The sequence below is a fragment of the Lithobates pipiens genome, unplaced genomic scaffold (genome assembly GCF_037356315.1).
Source record: "Lithobates pipiens isolate NorthernLeopardFrog02 unplaced genomic scaffold, aLitPip1_a1.2 Scaffold_22, whole genome shotgun sequence".
Lineage (NCBI taxonomy): Eukaryota > Metazoa > Chordata > Amphibia > Anura > Ranidae > Lithobates > Lithobates pipiens.
The window spans coordinates 85,075,453-85,095,995 of record NW_027507784.1 but is presented as its reverse complement, the minus strand read 5'-3'; the positions used below and the strand labels follow the sequence as shown (position 1 = coordinate 85,095,995).

Sequence of the window (20,543 nt, the reverse complement as noted above, 5' to 3'; positions counted from 1 at the left end):
ACCATACATTGCCAAAATGCACACTGAATAAGGAGGCTTTCCCTGCAGGAATATAAAGCAAGATTCTTGATATCTGTTTACTTACCTGTGTCGTGCACTAAAACAAGTTTAAACATGTTTGTGTACTAGCATTCCAACCTTGACTGTAATTATTGCTGGAAAGGTAATATACTGATCAGCTGTTTAAACAATTAAGTTTTAAATAGCTAATCTGTGTTGTTTCTGCATGCATATCTCAGTATCAATGGCAAGTTAATCTGTATTCTCAGACAGCAATATTTATAGATACAGTAAGTAAAAAAACTCAATTTCAGAACAGAAAAAGATATTAAATTCGTGACAGATTACTTATGTCAATCGTTATAAACAAGCTGCACTGGAGGTGAGACTATTGTGTGAGCTAGAACAGAAGAACCTGGAACAATGGCAAACACCCCTAGATCCTCCTCACTGAATGTAAAGGAGAATAAATTGGCCAATGAAGCAAAAAAGAGAACCCTCGCTATCCTCAATGATGCTCTGAAGAAGAAGGACGCTCTCTTGCTTGACGACCCAAGAGAGTTTGAGGAACATGAAAAGCCAAGTCACTTTCCCTTGATCAGCACAGATCTGATAATAGAACTGATTAGTCATCTCCAGAAAGTGACATTTAGGAAAAGCGAAGACCCCAAAAAAATCGCTTTTGTGTATTCAAAGAACAGGGATGGCATTATATATTTGTGTCCAAAGTTTTGGGCACAGCATGAATTCCTTGAGCTTGACTCTCGCCCAGAGACCCTTATAAAGATGACGCTACGCTTAATTGGGTACAGAAACAACGAGGAGAACACTGACATTTCAGCCTGTCCCATTGAGCAAGCATGTTCAATTGTCATGAATCATTCAACGACTTATATAAATGGCTTGTTTTCCTGCTGTGGCGAGCGATCTATGGACTCCGTCTGTGAGAATTCCCTCGTGAGCGTTTCACTAAGGTATTTATCCAAACGAAAAATAATTTTACCTTAATCATTTTTAACATGTACAGTTCCTTGAAAAAGTATTTATACCCCTTGAAATTTTCCACATTTTGTCATGTTACAACCAAAAACGTAAATGTAATTTATTGGGATTTTACGTGATAGACCAACACAAAGTGGCACACAATTGTAAAGTAGAATTAAAATGATAAATGGGTTTCAACATTTTTTACAAGTAATTATGTGAAAAGTGTGGTGTGCATTTACAGCTGAAAGTCTTAGCCCATGTACACACGGTCGGAGATTTCCACAACCAAATCCGTCGGATTCTGCCCGTTGGATTTTGTCCGTCGGATCTTGTCCGAAACTGTTGCATACACACGGTCGGACAAAGTTGGCGAAAAATTCGATCTTTCAGAACGTGATGACGTAATTTCGTTACGATGGGACTACATTCAGGCTAGTAGCCAATAGCTTTGATGTAGGAATTTGATCTGAGCATGCGTGGCACTTGGTCCGATCAAAATGCTCTACACATGATCGGATTAGGTCCGACCGGCCAAGTTGGTCGGGAAATATTTCCAACATGTTGGAAAATTGGGTCCGACGGAGATTCGGACGGAATCAGTCCGATGCATACCACACACAGTCGGATTATCCGACGACACGGTCCGATAGGACACATTCCGACGGATTCTCCGACTGTGTATACAAGGCTTTACTGGGTGTCTCAACCAGATTTGCATATCTAGAGAGTGACATTTTTGACCATTTATCTTTGCAAAATAGCTCAAGCTCTGTCAGATTGGATGGGGAGTGTATGTGAACAGCAATTTTCAAGTCTTGCCACAGATTTTCAATTGTATTTAGGGCTGGATTTTTTTTTTTTTTTATATAATCTTTATTTTATTTTCAAATATAACAAACAGTACAGGGACAAAAAGAACATACACATCCAAAGCCAAAGCTTGCAGGAACAAGGAGAGGTACATCAGGGTTAGGGTTAATCACCGTAGCACGGGTATAGAGGATTATAGAACCTAGGATACTTTCAAAAGTCAGCATCTTATGACATCATCAAATTATGTCCATCCGTAAGGGGGGGAGCAGGTATGCATTTGTTCTGTAGTATGTCTGGGGGTGTCATTCCAAAGCAAAAACAGTTCATTTAGGGCTGGATTTTAACTAGACCATTCTAACACATGAATATGCTTTGATCTAAACCATTCCATTGTAGCTCTGGCTGTATGTTTAGGGTCATTGTCCTGCTGGAAGGTGAACCTCCGCCCCAGTCTCAAGTCTTTTGCAGACTCTAAGCCCCCGTACACACGGTCGGACATTCCTACAACAAAATCCGTCTGACATTGCAGCTTCACTGTCATTGCAGCCTGTCATTGCAGCCTCACCGTGCCCACATTGCAGCCTCACTGTGCCCCCATTGCAGCCTCACTGTGCCCCTTGCAGCCTCACTGTGCCCCCATTGGCAGCCTCACTGTGCCCCCATTGCAGACTCACTGTGCCCCCATTGCAGCCTCACTGTGCCCCCATTGCAGCCTCACTGTGCCCCCATTGCAGCCTCACTGTGCCCTCATTGCAGCCTCACTGTGCCCCCATTGCAGACTCACTGTGCCCCCATTGCAGCCTCACTGTGCCCCTTGTAGCCTCACTAGGCCCTTTGCAGCCTCTCTGTGCCCCATTGCAGACTCACTGTGCCCCCATTGCAGTCTAGCCAGGGAGGAGGAAGAGAGAGGACCGCCGGATCAGGACTGGGGGAAGAGGAGTTCCGGGGGGGGATAACAGAATGGATAGCCGCTGTTACAGCTTACATTGAAATTGCCTCTGCTCTGCTCATCGTCACACTCAGCCCGCCATCCTTCTGAACCCGCGCTTGCGATAGACAGAACACATCCTAGCATTGGACTCACATTCTGTCTATCACAGGCACTGTGCCCAGGCGTGCCTGCTTGGTAAGACAGCCATACTTTGATGGGCACAGTGGCAGCTTTGATGGGCACTGTGGCTGTGTTTGATGGGCACAGTGGCAGCTTTTTAGGAGCACAGACAGTGGCTGTGTTTGATGCACAACTTGAACAGTGAACTTACTTGTAGACAGTGTTATGCCCCGTACACACGATCTGACTATCCGGCGGACTTGGTCCGGTGGACCAGAGTCCGCCGGACAATCCGCCCATGTGTGGGCTCCAGCTGACTTTTTTTCCCCAAAAGTCCGGCAGACGTAGAAAGAAGTTTTGACTCAAAAGCATCCTCGGGGACTGTGACATCATAAGGGGGCGGGGTCACCATGTGACATCGCCCGGTGACCCCGCCCCTTGTCCCTATATAAGTCGCTGCACAACGCGTCCCTGCCATTGCGGCCAGGGACAGCGTTGTGTCAACATCGCAAGGAAGAAGAAAAGAAGAAGAAAGAAGGAAGGAAGAAGAAAAGAAGAAGAAGGCGAGAAGAAGGCGAGAAGGTGGCGACAGTGACAGAAGACCGGGCCACTGCTAGTAAAAGAGCTGGAAGAAGAAAGCGGAGGCCCGGCAAGAAGAACCGAAGAGTGGGACAAGACTCCCGAAGAGCGAGACAAAACCCCGAAGTCGGAAGAAGACTCCCGGACGGCAGCGGTGACGAATAAGAAAGCCGAGCTCCTCTGCTAGTAAAAGAGCTAGCAGAAGATAGCGGAGGAGTCCCCCAAGACGGAAGACCATCGGAGCTGTCTAATAAATTATTTTAAAACCTTGTGTTGTGTTTTTTTATTTACACTTATTTCACCAGGTGAATGGGTAGGGGTACATTGTACCCCATACTCATTCACATAGGGTGGGGGGCCGGTATCTGGGGGCCCCCTTATTAAAGGGGGCTCCCAGATTCCGATAAACCTCCCGCCCGCAGACCTCAACAACTAACGGCTAGGGTTGTCGGGAAAAGGCTCTTGTCCTCATCAACAGGGACAAGGTGCTTTGGGGCGGGGGGCCCCCCTTTCCCCAAAGCACCCCCCCATGTTGAGGGCCCGTGGCCTGGTACGGCTCGGGGGGGGGGGGCGTAGGGCTTCCCCTTTAAGTCCATACCAAGTGACGGGGCTAGCGATGTGTCAATCTTGCCGATGGAGGCGGCGACATTGACTTCCTTTGCTAGTCCCGTCCACCTGGAGCCACGTTCAAAATGAATGGACTTTTCTCCGTGTGTGGGCAAGTCCGTTCATTTCAAAAGTCCGGCGGACTCCCGCCATAGTCCGGCGGATTGTCCGCCGTACTTAGTCCACCGGAAAAGTCTGGTGTGTGGGCAGGTCCGCTCGTTCGGAAAGTCCGGCGGACCTCCGCTGCAAAGTCCGGCGGTTTGTCCGACGGATAGTCCGATCGCGTTTAGACTTACTTGAGGCTGCCGGCCTGGTGCAGTACAATGTGTCACTCACAGCAGCAAGCCAGCGCCAGCTAACAATCAGGGTCGTCTTTCCACTCCGCTCCCTCTCCACACTGTCTGAAGAACATGGTGGAGTTGGGCGGAACTTGTTCACTAGCTGCTGGGGTAGCCGCAGTGCGCTATGAATGCTGGGGTGGCCACAGCCTCTGACATCACTGGTTGCTAGCTAGACACTGGGTGGCAGGCGATTCTAGCAAGTGAGCAACCAGTGCAGGCTGTCAACTTAAGCAACAGATTGCAGCGCTGAGGATCGGCCCTGGATGGGGCCCTCCAGGCAAGTAGGGCCCCCGGGCAACTGTCCAGCGTGCCCAGTGGAAAAAACGGCCCTGCCTGTCTATGGATTTCCATGTGGAGTTAACCAACACCCAAGGCAACACTGTTATCCTTATGGTGGTTGACCGGTTCTCAAAGATGTGTCATTGTATTCCACTTAAGAAGTTGCCGACTTCTAAGGAACTGGCTTCCATTTTTGCTTGTGAGATCTTTCGCTTACACGGGCTACCCAAGTTGATTGTCTCGGACAGGGGTAGTCAGTTTGTCTGCCGGTTCTGGCGAGCCTTTTGTGCACAGTTGGGAATTCAGCTGCTTTCTCCTCTGCGTATAACCCGCAGTCTAATGGGGCCTCAGAACGAGCCAATCAGTCCTTGGAGTAATTCCTACGTTGCTATATTTCTGACCATCATAACAACTGGTCAGACCTATTACCGTGGGCAGAGTCTGCTCACAACAGTGCCTTGAATTCTGCTTCCTGATTGTCCCCGTTTATGGCGAATTATGGTTTCTAACCTTCCATGTTGCTGACTCGTTTGTTCCACAGAGTATTCCTGCATTAGAGGAGCATCTCCGTGGTCTTCGTTCCACTTGGACACAAGTCCAGGAGGCTTTGCGTCATGCTAATGGTATGTACAGACTCCATGCTGACTGCAGACTCCTGCCTGCACCTTCCTACCAGGTTGGGGGCAGGGTCTGGCTGTCATCTCGCAAACTCCGACTTCGTGTTCCCTCACTGAAGTTCGCACCTTGGTTTATTGGGCCCTTCCGTATTCTTCGCAGGATTAACCCAGTGGCTTACGCATTAGACCTTCCGTCTAATATGTGTATTTTAAATGTATTTTATGTCTCCTTATTAAAAACTTTGGTCTGCAACTATTTTACCACCTCGGTGCCAGGTCCTCACCCTGTACAGGTTGAAAACCATGAGGAGTATGAAGAACAATCCATTGTTGACTCCTGGAGGTTCTGTGGGTGCATAAAGTACCTAGTGCATTGGAAAGGGTACGGTCCGGAGGAACGCTCTTGGGTCTCATCCTCAGATGTACATGCCCCTGTCCTCCTCCGTTATTTCCATAGATGTTTTCCCCTCAAGCCTGGTGGTCCTCCAAGGGGGAGAGGTCGTTAAGGAGGGGGTGCTGTCAGGGCTGGGCTCAGCCCTTCCTTCTCTGAGCTGGCTGCTCAGCTGTTGGCTAATTGCCAGCTCCCACCTCTCTCCACAGTTACCCAGCTGTTGTTGATTCTGATCGTCAGTCCTACCTACTTAAAGCCATCCAGCTCACTTGATCCTGCCTTTGCCTTTGTCAACATCACAGAAACTTTCTCCTGCATTCCTGTTGAAGACTTGCTTGGCTGACATCCCTTCTGGCTCCTGATCCTGCTTGCTGTATTACCACGTTCATCTTTGGCTCTCTGACATTGGCTTGGCTGACTACCCGATCTGGTTACTGAACTCTCGCTTGTTTTAACCACGCTTACTCTGTTTACCTTTTTATTATTATTATTATTATTATTATTAATAAACAAGTGTGATTTCACTATACTTCTGTCTCAGTCTAATTCATGGTTCCTGATAGAGGCATAATGAGTCTTTTGTACGGTTCGTTTTTTTTCCAGAAGTTTTTAGAATACGTGTAAAAAAAATGAAATGCATATTTTTTACCCAATGTCGTCCATTTATAAGATATTTCCAACACATAGCATATACATAGCAAAAAGGACACCCCAAAATACATTCTGCTACTCCTCCTGAGTATGGTGATACCACATGTGTGAGACTTTTACACAGCCTGGCCAAATACAAAGGCCCAAAATCCAAGTAGCACTGTCAGGTGTTCTAGGAGCATAAATTACACACATAAATTTCTGCCAACCTATCACATTGTTGAAGGCCCTTCTAACACATAGAATGAACTGTACTGTACCTACCATTTACAAACCAAAATACATTTAAGCCCTTGTACACACGGTCGGAGAATCTGTCGGAATGAGTCTTATCGGACCGCGTCGTCAGATAATCCGACTGTGTGTGGTATGCATCGGACTGATTCCGTCCCAATCTCCGTCCGACCCAATTTTCCAACATGTTGGAAATATTTCCCGACCAACTGGGCCGGACGGACTTATTCCGATCATGTGTAGAGGATTTTGATCGGACCAAGTGCCACGCATGCTCAGATCAAATTCCTACATCAAAGCTATTGGCTACTAACCTGAATGTAGTTCCATCGTAACGAAATTACGTCATCACGTTCTGAAAGATCGGATTTTTCGCCAACTTGGCCCGACCGTGTGTATGCAACAGTTTCGGACACAATCCGTCGGACTAAATCCGACGGGCAAAATCCGACGGATTTGGTTGGCAAAATCTCCGACCGTGTGTACGTGGGCTTAGAAGGGTAAAGAAAAGATTACTTGCGGTTTTAGTAGTGCAGTGGTCCACAGAGCGCATCGGTCCAGGCAGCAGGCAGGAACATGGACAGCAACAGCAAAACAGGCAGCAGGCAGGAATAGTCAGTACAGGTAGAGATGTCACAGCCAAAGCATTGGTCCAGATAGCAGGCAGGGATGTGGTCAGCAGCAGCAAAAGGATCAAAGGATCGTCCATGCAGCAGGCAGAGGTATGGTCAGCACAGCCAGAGTATTTGTCCAGGGAGCAGGCAGGACCATCAAGCTTAGGGCATCGGTCAGGAAAGAATGGGGACAGGGGTAGAGGCTTCTCCCACCCAAATCGCTTTGAAGCCTCTGGACAACCAGACCCTGTTCTGGGAACACAGAAAACCAAAAACTGTTTTTCTGAACTCAGAACACTATTCTGGAGCCCCTCACCTATGTGAGACCCCTGTGTAGCAGGGTGAAAGATTAGTCCAAGGGGCAGGCAAAAACACGGTCAACAGGCCGAGGTCAGTGCAGGTAAAAGGCAGAAATAGACAGTAGGCAGAGTCATAGTGGATACAGTCCAGGGTCAGTTCACATGAAAGGCAGAAACATGGCAGATAAACAATGCAGACGGTAGGCAGAGGCATAGCCGAGAAACAGGCCAGGGTCAGTTCAAATGGAAGACAATGATTGGTTGAGGCAGGGAAATATTCAGGACAGAAATTGAAAATGGTAAATGGCAGTATTACAAATATGGGTTAATCATTTTCGAGAGTGTGATATCGCTTGAAGCATTCTCCGATGCAAAGGCCAGGTTGGGAGGGACAGTCAGGACAATGGAAGCTGGCATCTTTCCTAATTCCTTTTTTGGTGCACACCCAACATTGTTTTTGGCATTGTCTTCTGGATCCTGATGGTGGAATATGGTCTGGAAAATGGCACTCATGTAGTCTGCTGACACAATCGGAGTGAATGCTTTCTGGGGGGGGATAATTGTTGGTAGATCAGGGCAGTGACAATGTCTTCAATAAACTTTATGAAGGTGGTGGGTGTTTCCGTTGATTATTGGTAGATGATGAAAGAATTTAAAAGGGCCAAATGAAAAAAGTAAATTGCAAATTTTTTGTACCAGAAGACGGATTTTTTTGTTGAAAGATAGGGCTGCAACATTTGATCATTTAAATCCACCCCCCCATGAATTTATTGTACTCGTTGATACAGGAAGGCTTGCGAATGGGACCGCGTCTTCTGCGAAGTACCACTGAGGTGTCATCGTGGATGGTGGACATGATGTACACATCTTTCCTATCCCTCCACTTCACAACCAACAGTTCCTTGTTCCTCAAGCTTGTCGATTCCCCCCTTTGAATGGTTGTGGTGACAAGGCGCGGTGGGAAGCCCTTTCGGTTTTTCCTTGTTGTACCACAGGCTAAAGTTTTTTTTAGGTACAGGTGGGGGAGAAGGGGCAAACTGGTGTAATAATTCCATGTAAATATGATACCACTTTTGGAGGAGTGGGAATGCCAACTCCCAAACAATTTTTCCACTTATTCCCATGTACAATGGACACTCAGGGGGCTGGAGCTGGGAATCTTTGCCTTTGTACACACGGAATGAGTACACATAAACGGTGGCACTTTCACAGAGCTTTGTTGAGCTTCAAGCCGTACCTCTCCCTGCTATTGGGGATATATTGCTTGATTCCCAGACGGCCTGTGAAATGCACCAGGGATTCATCCACAGAGATGATTTTGTCAGGCAAACTTCTTAGAAAAAAAATTATTTAGAGGGCGAATTTTATATTGTTTTCAAAGTTTGGGTGATTTGGTGGGGGGCACTGTGAGTTGTCACTGAAAAGCAGGAAGCGCATTATAATTTTGTATTGGGACCTGGACATGGCTGATGAAAAAATTGGCATATGGTGGATGGATTTGGTTGACCAATACTTATGAATTTAATTTTTTTTGTAAGCCTCATGTTGAGCGTCAGGCCTAAAAACAATTTACAAACACTGTTAGGGGTCTCCATTCAAAAGGGCGGGCATAGCTGTAGCTGGGGTTGGTTGCAATGAATTGTTGGGCAAAAAGATTGGTTTGGTCTACGATGCCTTGAACTAATTTGTCAGGGAAAAATACATTTAAAAAATCCATTTGGGAAAAACCTGCAGTGTTGACCTGCACTCCTGGCTGTGTTGTAAAGGGGGGGATTGTGGCTGACCCTGTGGTAGAAGGCAGCCACAATGGGTTGCCAAGGCATCTGGAAGCTGGGTTTGGGCCCTAATTCTTTGGTGTGCACTTGTACTGGGCCTTTCCTCCTGGGGTCTACCGCCGTTGGCACTGCTGGTAGCTGTCTGGTGTTCAGACTGTCTTATTTTTGGACGGACTGCTTCCTCCTCTGATTTGGATCCTGATGTGCTGCCTTCAGGGAGCTCATTTTCCGAACCAGAATCGGAATCAGAACTGAGCGGTGAGAGCTCCCAATTGCTCTCATTGGTCAGACTGAGTATTTGGTATGCCTCTTCTGGGGTGTACACCTTTCTGGACATAGTGGCTGTATGTACTTTGGTGGCAGGTACTCTGTTCGCGGGTACTCTGGTGGTGGGTACTCTGGTTGCAGGTACTCTGGTGGCAGGTGGTGAGGTGGCGGGTACTCTGGTGAGGTGGAGGGTACTCTGGTGGCTGGTACACTGGTGGCAGGTACTCTGGTGGCAGATACTCTGGTGGCAGGTGGGGAGGTGGCGGGTACTCTGGTGAGGTGGCGGGTACTCTGGTGGCGGGTAATCTGGTGAAGTGGCAAGTACTCTTGTCTGGTGGCAGGTACTCTGGGGGGTGGCAGGTACTCTGGTATGGTGGAAGATACTGTGGCCTGGTGGCAGGTACTCTGGTGAGGTGGCGGGTACTCTGGTGGTGAGTACTCCTGATAGACAGTTACTAGATGACAGGTACTCCTGATGGACAGGTACTAGATGACAGGTACTCCTGATGACAGGTACTAGATGACAGGTCCTCTTTATTTAGGGGGGGCAATCTGGGCACAGTATTTCATATATAGGGTTCTGTAATATGTAACTCACTGATAGCTGATCTCCTCCTCACAATGGATCGGTGTGTGAAGAGGAGAACCCAGCAACAGCGGTTACACACTGATGTTTTGTTCACATTTAGTGACCGGCTGTGATTGTCCATTGGCTCTATACCCTGATCGGGGCTGGGCTGTATCCAAGGGAAAAGCCTCAGTCCCGATTGCCGAGCTGCGTGCCCCCGGGGGCGCATGCGGGCACCTTGCCCGCCGCTACACAAGCTGCTCTGCATAGTGACCGATCACAGCCGGTCACACTGCTCCCGAAGCTCCGCCGCCCACTGCCACTGCTCCATTACCCCCATCAGGGAATAGCTGTGTCCCAAGGGACACGCCGGATCCCCGATCGCCGCAGTAGAGGCGGAAAGCCGAGGACGTCATATGACACCCACCCTGGATGGCAGATCCCATCTGTGGACTTCATTTGACTATGGCTGTGTATTGCAGTGGTTAAACTTCTCCACAACTTTATCCCTGACCTCTCTGGTGTGTTCTTTGACCTTCATGATGCTGTTTGTTCATTAAGGTTCTTTAACAAACCCTTAAGGGTTTCACAGAGCAGCTGTATTTATACTGCAATTAAATTACACACAGGTGGACTCTATTTACTAATTAGGTGACTTCTGGAGGCAATTGGTTCCACTAGATTTTAGTTAGGGCTATCAGAGTGAAGGGGGCTGCATACAAATGCACACCACACTTTTCAGATATTTATTTTTAAAAAGATTTGAAAATAATTTATGATTTTCCTTCCACCTCACAATTATGTGCAACTTTGTGTTGGTCTATCACACAAAATCCCAATAAAATACATTTACGTTTTTGGTTGTAATATGACAAAATATGGAAAATGTCAAGGTATATGAATACTTTTTCAAGGCACTGTATGGGCACAATTGCTAGCTTCCAGCTTAATTAGCTCTGGTGTATGCTGAACATTTACTGAGATATGAGGCTAATATATTATTCCTACCCATATCATGTATTTCTCAACTCCTCCGTGACTTTATGGCAAGCCAGTGAAGACCCATCTAGAAGGGACAGGAAGAAGATTTTTTTTTTTTGACATTTTATGGTAGACTAGGAGAGGTTTAAAACCTCTTTCGGACTTTATTGCTGCCTGTGTCCACTCTGGGGAGACTTATGCCGCGTACACACGATCAAACAATCCGGTGGAAAAGTCCGGCAAACTCAAGTCCGCCGAACAATCCCCCCGTGTGTAGCCTCCGGCGAACTTTTTTTACCCAAAAGTCCGGCAGACTTAGAAAGTAGTTCTGCACTTTAATCTTTCCGTCGGACTTGCATTTCGGCGGACAATCCGGCCGTGTGTGTGCCAGTCCGCCGTACTTTTGAAATTAACAGACTTTTCCCGCCCGGAGAAAAGCCCGCTCATTTTGAGCGCATCTCCAGGTAGCCGGGGCCAGCGAAGGAGACGTCGCTGGCCCGTCACCTGGTATGGACTTAAAGGGGAATCCTTACGCCGAAAAATTGGCGTGGGGGCCCCCCCCCCAGGTCCACATCAGACCCTTGTCCGAGCACGCTACCCGGCCGGCCAGGAAAGTTGATGAAAGTTGATGTTGATGAGGACTAGGGCCTCTTCCCGACAACCCTGGCATTTGGTTGTCGGGGTCTGCGGGCGGGGGGCTTATCGGAATCCGGGAGCCCCACGGGCACCGGCCCCCCACCCTATGTGAATGAGTATGGGGTACAATTTACCCCTACCCATTCACCTGTGGAAAAAAGTAAAAATAAAATACAACACACAAGGGTTAAAATAGTTTATTGCACAGCTCCGGGGGTCTTCTGTCTGCCTTCGGGGTCTTCTCGCCGGACTCCTCCGCTATCTTCTGCTAGCTGGAGGAGCCCGGCTTTCTTCTTCTTCGCCGCCCTCTTCTTCCGACTCCGGGGGTCTTGTCCCCCTCTTCGGGGGTCTTGTCCCCCTCTTCGGTTCTTCTTGCCAGGCCACCGTGCCTTCTTCTAGCTCTTTTACAGGAGGTGGCCCGGTCTTCTGTCGCCGCTGTCGCCGTCTTCTGTTCTTCTCTTCAGATGTTGCCTCGTCGCTCTCTCCGCTCACAATGACAGGGATGCGGTGCGCGGCGACTTATAACGGGAGATCGCCGGATGATGTCCCCGCCCATTATGATGTCACAGTCCCAGAGGATGCTGGGGCTGTGACATCATAACGGGCGGGGACATCATCCGGTGATGTCTCTATATAAGTCGCCGCACGCCATGTCCCTGTCATTGTGAGCAGAGACAGCGACGAGGCAACATCTCCTGAAGAGAAGAAAAGAAGAACAGAAGACGGCGACAGTGTCGACAGAAGACCGGGCCACCGCCTGTAAAAGAGCTAGAAGAAGGCGCGGTGGCCCGGCAAGAAGAACCGAAGAGGGGGACAAGACCCCCGTAGTCGGAAGAAGAGGGCGGCGGCGAAGAAGAAAGCCGGGCTCCTCCGCTAGTAAAAGAGCTAGCAGAAGATAGCGGAGGAGTCCGGCGAGAAGACCCCCGAAGACGGACAGAAGACCCCCGCAGCTGTGCAATAAACTATTTTAACCCTTGTGTGTTGTGTTTTATTTTTACTTTTTTCCACAGGTGAATGGGTAGGGGTACATTGTACCCCATACTCATTCACATAGGGTGGGGGGCCGGTATCGGGGGGCCCCCTTATTAAAGGGGGCTCCCGGATTCCGATAAGCCCCCCACCCGCAGACCCCGACAACCAACGGCCAGGGTGGTTCTGATGTGGACCTGGGGGGGACCCCCACGCCGATTTTTCGGCATAGGGATTCCCCTCCATACCAGGTGACGGGGCCAGCGACGCCATCTTCGCTGGCCTCGGCTACCTGGAGACGCGCTCAAAATGAGCGGACTTTCCTCCGCGTGTGTGGGCGAATCCGTTCATTTCAAGTATGGCGGATAGTGACGGCAGACTTAATACGCCATATTAGTCCGCTGAAAAAGTGCCGTGTGTGGGTAAGTAGCTCGTTCGGAAAGTCCGGCGGGAAGTCCGTCAGACTAAGTCCACCGGATAGTTGGCTACGTGTACACGTGGCATTACCCTCTCTTTTTTTGTCCTACAGTTCTCATTGCGTTGATCCAAAGAAAACTGTTGCTCACAAGTCCATAAAGTATGCTGGTGTCTGTAGACTTCCTGCAGATACCAGCTCCATGAGCAAGGAAATTCAGGGATTTTAACAATTTCTTTCTCTCTCCAATGATGTGATTGTTTTGTAAAAACAAAACATGTGCATGCATGTCATTGCAGATGCATCCATTCATTGAAGATTTTTTTTCGACATATTAATTATGTTGATCCAATTTGTTTTCATAATACGTTTCATATATTTGTTTCATATATGCGTTGGTCTAAGTAGATTTGAAAAATGTTCCAGTTTTTCCAGAAGATTGCTTTATATTTGATACATTATCGAATCAGAAGGCTTCAATATTTTCGGATGCTATTCTAGCCCACCAAGAGAAATGACATGAGCTTGATTGGACAATATTGACTGGTGTCGTGTGCAACCGAATAAATAAAATTGGGATCCATTCATTATCTGAATCAGAGTTATTGAGCAAATTTGAAAATGTATTTCATTTCCTCATGGGCCTGAACTACTATGGCATCACGTGACGTCATCCAAATGAAAAAAATGCATTCGTTACTTTTGATATCATTTTTTCGGATTTGTTGAAATTTGTTATTATGTCCATTCGTAAACATCTGAATCTCAGAAAATTAAATTTTCGTCCAAAAAATGAATCAAAACAAAATGCACACTTCTAGTAAAAACTTTATTCTGGACAATACACAAAAAACTTGTCCACTTGAAACAAGTTTAGGGAGAAAGTATGACATTCATCCACCTAAGCTAACCATTCTGTCCCTCTGAGCTAGCTTGTTACAAGGCTTTGCGGAAAGACCTTGAAGCGACCTTCTTCTCATGGCCAAGGTCACAGCCAATCTTTAGGTGCTGTACTAGCAACCGGATATGATAAATAAACACTCATCTGTTTCCAGATGTTCCCCAGCTGGCTGTATGAACAAGGCTTTGCTATGTTGCTTGCAAGTGACAGCTAGCGTAGCGAACAAAAAGTCATTATTTCCCTACCCTTTATTGTTTTCCTACAGGTGGTATCCTAAAAGTTTTTTTGAATACACTAACACACTTTTTGAGTTGGGAACAGGTGAAACAGAACAGAATAGTTTCTAATCAAGGACATCTTTTTAGGACAAAAAAAATATAAAAAATGCAGAACTCAAATTTTAGATTTCTTCGCCTTAAAGCAATGGTCTTCTTTACAAGTTTTCCTAAAAACTGCAGGTATTCCAAAAATGTCCACCCTTTACCTAAATACCCACCGCTGCGCCTAGACAAAGCCTGCTCCCTCAACTAGAGCTGCCACTTGAAAAAAATCGAAAGTGCAAATCGTATTTTACCTTTTAAAACTAAAATCAGAAAAAAGGAAAAATAGTGGTGCTTAACTATAAATTATAACTAACTCCAAGAAACGTGACAACAATTAAATGATATGAACATCATGTGTGAGAACAACATTTGTATCACCCTGTGTTAACCAAATAAATGTGTCACAGAACAAACAAAATTAAGATAAAGTTCATGAGAGTGTCCAAAAGTGTCCTTTGAAGTAATGTCTCTTATCCACCACACCAAAGTGATCAGTGATTCCACTCCCTTAACCACCTCAATACAGGGCATTTAAACACCTTCCTGCCCAGACCAATTTCAAGCTTTCAGCGCTGTCGCACTTTGAATGACAATTGCGCGGTCATGCTACACTGCACCCAAATGAAATTTTTATCATTTTTTCCCCATAAATAGAGCTTTCTTTTGGTGGTATTTGATCACCTCTACGGTTTTTATTTTTTGCTAAACAAATAAAAAAAGACTGAACATTTTGAAAATTTTTTTTTTTTGTTTCAGTTTCAAAACTTTGTAAATAAGTAAGTTTTCTCCTTCACTGGTGGGCACTGATGGGGCTGCACTGATGGGCACTGATAAGGCAGCACTGATGGGCACTGATGAGGTGGCACCAATGAAGTGGCACTAATGAGGTGGCATTGATGGGCACTGATATGTGGCACTGATAGGCGGCACTGATGGGCACTGATAGGTGGCACTGATGGGCGACATGGATGGACACTGATAGGTGGCACAAATTGGCACTGATAGCTGGCATGGATTGGCATGAATAGGCAGCATGAATGGGCATGGATAGGTGGCACAGATGGGCATGGATAGGCGGCACAGATGGGCATGGATGGGCACTGATAGTTGGCATGGATGAGCACTGATAGGTGGCACGAATGGGCACTGATAGGCGACATTGTATTGTATTGTTTTGTATTGATGGATGCCAATCAGTGCCAAACAATAATGCATGCCAATCAGTGATGCCCATTGTGGGCACTGATTGGCATCCATTGTGGGCACTGATTGGCATCCATTGTGGGCACTGACTGGCATCCCTGGTGGTCTAGGGTGGCATACCTGGTGCTGGGCATCCCTGGTGGTCTGGTGGCATCCCTGGTGGTCCAGTGTCAGCATGCTCGGGGGGGCTGTGCTGATAATCGATCAGCACAGACCCCCCCTGTCAGAGGAGCAGCTGATCGGCTCTCCTCTACTCATGTCTGACAGACGCGAGTGAGGAAAAGCCGATCACGGCTTTTCCTGTTTACACTGTGATCAGCCCTGATTGCACACGGCTGATCACGTGGTAAAGAGTCTCCGTCAGAGACTGACACCCTGCAACAACGATCGCTGCGATGCGCGCCCCCGGGGGCGCGCATCGGCTCAAAATCCTGAGGACGTCCTATGACGTCTGGTCAGGATTTTAAAACCACTTTGCAGCCGTCAACACTCAGTGCTGTTTGGCTGATAAGCGCTTAAGCCTCATATGAAAGTGCAGGCATTGGGAGTGCATTTCTTAAAGTGGAGGGCCACCCTGAAAAAAAAAAAAAATTGAAAATTAAAAAAAAATCAAAAAAATAAAAATGAAAACATTTTTTTTTTTACTTACCAGAAATGCCTGTTGCTAGGCACATAATCCTAATCTTCCTCTTCCTCCTTCACGGAGATCTTCTTTCTTCTCTCCTCGTCGCGTTTTCTTCTGGGTAATGGGTCGCGCTGTGTTCTGGGAATTGTGTGTTCCAGAACACAGCGCGTCCCATTCACAAAGCGCTGTGCGACTTGCGCATGCGCAGTAGGAAACGGGCAGTGAAGCCGTAAGGACCCGAGAGCCGAGGGACGGGTCGGCCTCAGGCAGCCGATATCGCGGGCGCCCTGGACAGGTAAATGTGCTTATTAAGTCAGCAGCTGCAGTGTTTGCAGCTGCTGACTTTTAATTTTTTTTTTTTTTAAACAGCCCTCCTCTTTAAGGGAGTGGAATCACTGATCACTTTGGTGTGATGGATGGAATAAGAAAAGACATTAATTCAAAGGACACTTTTGGACACTCTCATGAACTTTATCTTAATTTTGTTTGTTCTGTGACACATTTATTTGGTTCACTTATCACAGGGTGATACAATTGTTGTTCTCACACATGTTGTTCATATCATTTAATTGTTGTCACGTTTCTTGGAGTTAGTTATAATTTATAGTTAAGCGCCACTATTTTTCCTTTTTTCTGCTTACATTTCCTATCAATAAATTAGAATCATATATTTCAGGTAGGCTTTTCTCCCCATATTTCTGGCCCCCCAGAGTGCTGCTAAAAATTAAAATAGACAAGGCAAAGATTATCCTTATAATATCCTGTTGACCAAGAAGAACTTTGTTTACTCTGCTGCTACATATGATGGAAGAACCCTGTGGTTAATGATTGTCTAGGATATTGGACCTATTTTACTTTCGTATTGATCACTTTCAGGTCTTTAAACTTTGAACATTGACTCGGCAACTCTTGCAGGAGCAATATAGATCAGCTGTTTTAAACAGAATTACGTCTACATGTCTACAGCTGATCTGTATTGCTCCTGGAAGAGTTCCAATTAATGTTTCAAGTTTAAAGTCTCATTTTCTATAAGCGATAAGTATGAAAGTAAAAGAGGCCCTGTATCTTAAACATTTGTTACTAAAAACATGAGACATGCAGTGCCAATAATTTTAAATAAACAATTACTAAAGTGTAGAACAAACGAGACTGGATGTAGCATTATCCATAAAAATAAGACTTAGGCCGCGTACACACGCGCGGACTGTTCGCCCAACCTTGTCCGCTGAACAGTGTTTGGGCGGACAGTCCGCTCGTGTGTGGGGCTTCAGCGGACAGTTTCAGCGGACAGTTGGCCGAACAAGGTCTTACGGAAATTCCGAAAAACTGTCCGCTGAAACAAGGTTTCAGCGGACTGTTCGCTCGTGTGTAGGCTTGTTCGGCCAACTAAGTCTCGCGCATGCTCAGAAAGGATTTCCACGTCGGAAGGTTGCATTGCAGTGTATAGGACGTCGTATTTTTCGTCCCGTCGTACGTGCCGTTCACGTCATCGCGCACGGTTTCAGCAAACTGTTCGTCCGTCGTGTGTGGCCATGTCCGTCCATGCTAAGTTTGAGCGGACTGTTCGCTCAAACTGTTGGACGGACAAAGTTGGGCCAACAGTCCGCGCGTGTGTACGCGGCCTTAGGCTGGCCATACATGGTTGAATTTCGTGTGATTTTGTGTAATCTGATGGTGTCACCATTGATTTAAATTTGACTAACCAAGCCTTTCATTTCACTTCATGTTGCTACAGAAAATAATTTTCATGGCTGGGAATCTTCTTTTTTTTCCCCGCAATTTTCTTTTCTTGCACTCATGCGCATTTCTTTTTTGATTACATTTCTCACAAGATTCTCCCTTCATTGATTAGAAAAAATTCCAAAATGCCCGATTACTCAAATTTGATTGCTGCACGAAAATGGGCTGTTGCTGCAGCCTGGTGACAAAATTCAGTGAAAATTCTTAGATTAAATTTTCGAAAGAAAATTCTTTCAAAATTTGACCCATCTATGGCCAGCCTTACATGGATGTTGTTCAGTATCATGTTTGAATGGATCTTTTAATAAGTGTCATAGACAGAATTGTTAACAACAGGGTTATTCAGTCATATGTAGCAGCAAAGGAAATATTTCTGCCTTATCTATTTCCATTTTTCTCAGAGCTCTGGAAACCAGAAATACTGACTGAAAAGAACAATTAAAAATGGGACTCCAGCTTATTGATAGGAAATGTACCATGCCTTCCCTTGAGTTCAGGGAGGAATCTTGGAGACAACTGCTTTGTAACAAAGAGGAACTATTTGACCTTGTTTCATCAGTTGCTGTCCCCTGTCCCAGTCCCTTCCTATTGTGTCTCTGGGATAGGAAGTGAAGGCCATTCTCCCCAGTGAGACAAAGACAGTAAGATAAAAACCAACGGAGGTTCTAACCTCTACTAAAATCAAACGTGGGGGTGCTTAACATGTAACAGTGGAACACAGAAGGTCAAACTGACTGTCAGAACCCAGATCTGAGCCTGCAACCTCTGCTGTGTCTGGCATTATCTCTTCCTGCTGAGCCACCTGAGATGCCAGACAGCTCCCTGCCTAATTTGTTAGACAACCTTGCTTTGTTCCTTGTTTCTCTTGAACCTTGAACTCTTTGCTCCCCCCCATGAACCTTGTATTTTAGCCATGCCTTTGAACACTTCCTGTATGTCAGATGCCTGTGCTTTCTGCAGCCAATATTTCACTCTTATCACTCCTGCTGCCAACCGTATCTTTGCTACCACTGATTACCGACCTTATTCCTTGACTATGATTCTGCTTGGTCCCTACCTGCTATATCTGCTGGACCCTGGCTTTCTCACCTCCTGGCAGGGCAATTCTGAAGACTGTAACCTGGTACTAACATGCAGTACAACCCATCTCTACCATCGGGAGCTCTGGTGAATACCAGTTATGGCTTAGACCAGGGATATGCAATTAGCGGACCTCCAGCTGTTGCGGAACTACAAGTCCCATGAGGCATTGCAAAACTCTGACAGCTACAAGCATGACACCCAGAGGTAGAGGCATGATGGGACTTGTAGTTCTGCAACAGCTGGAGGTCCGCTAATTGCATATCCCTGGCTTAGACCTCACACCTCAGGTGAGCTTGCATCATCCACCAGGGTGACCTGCTTGTTTACCTATCCTGCTAGTCATTGTGAGTCTCTCTACTGCTATAGCTACTGATCTTCAAGCTTGACCCCTGACTGTGACACTGACTTAAAAATATCATACAAATTTAGACCTATAATGTGTGTCAACCCACCAGATTTATCAACATACCTCATTAACCACATATAAAGGACCCATACCTTGTATAAATAAAACCAAAGTTTATATTAAAATCAAGTAAAACCAAAGGCAGCCAAACTCCTGTGGATATGTTGGTGGCATGGATTACATTCCACTTCATTGTCATTTGAAGGTTTGACCTTAGGCACATTATGTAAATCAATGGTTGTTCAGAAACATGCAACTGCATTGCCATGTTTATATGCAGAGGTTGTCAAATATTTTAGTTACAGATGATCATATTGAGCTTACATTTTATATTGCTTATAAACAGTATATGTCATTGTTTTGTGCAAGCATGCTGAGCATATATTTGTCCAAGTCGTTTGGGGGTTGGGTTCATTTCATTTTTTTTTTCTTTATAATTTTAGATGACAGAATAACATTTTGGTTTTATATACATAAAATATGTGTTCTTTAGATATTGTTTATGTGGTATATTGATATATCTGGTGTGTTGGAATATACATTATAAGTCTATTTTTGTGACTTTTTTGGCTATACATTCTAGTCTAGTTAAGGTCTAGCAGTGTGTAGGCATGGGCCTATTAATTGTCTACCTCACTTGCAATATTCTCCACCTTACCAAATACCTTTAATGTTTTCAGCAGTTTATACAGTTTATACTGTATATTGCCACAGTGTTGGGTTATGCCGGCCCTTGGTCAGGAAAGGGTTAAATATGCTGCCAGCCTACTCCTTGATGTTCATGATACTGCCTCCTGGTGGAGGCTTATAAATATCAGAGGAGGCAGGCCTTGTGGTCCCTCTGTCTCTGGTTGCTCTGTGTATGGGAAGAGTGTAAGGAACTTGTGCTGCTATGTAGTGGACTCTGTTTCTCTACACTCCTCTTTAGTGGGAATCTGGTCGGGGTTCCAGGAACTGGGCTTTAGCTCTTAAAGTTGACTTTTGTGTTTGAGATGGACAAGTTCTCACAAAACAAAGTTATGGACTGGACCATGGGGTAGGGGGCACTAGAGGGCACCAGGGGCAATGTTACCAAATGTGGATGTGAAGCAATGTTATGCTGGACATGTGAAGAGTCATTACAGTAAAACAATTCAGTTAATGAAGAGCTGTGCCTGGTCTAAAGTCATTCTAAAAGTATATGGAGGTG

The 20,543-nt window shown here is 46.1% G+C and overlaps 1 protein-coding gene across 1 annotated transcript in view; it reads left to right on the top strand.

The window, feature by feature from the left end:
* Positions 1–216: 216 nt before the first annotated feature.
* Positions 217–20,543, top strand: part of LOC143923884 (uncharacterized) — a 37,942-nt gene continuing 17,615 nt past the window's right edge. Inside the window, exon 1 of the mRNA XM_077447827.1 lies at positions 217–974. Within this exon, the coding sequence (XP_077303953.1) occupies positions 424–974 (551 nt within the window). The 5' untranslated portion in view covers positions 217–423. The remainder of the gene's footprint in view (positions 975–20,543) is intronic.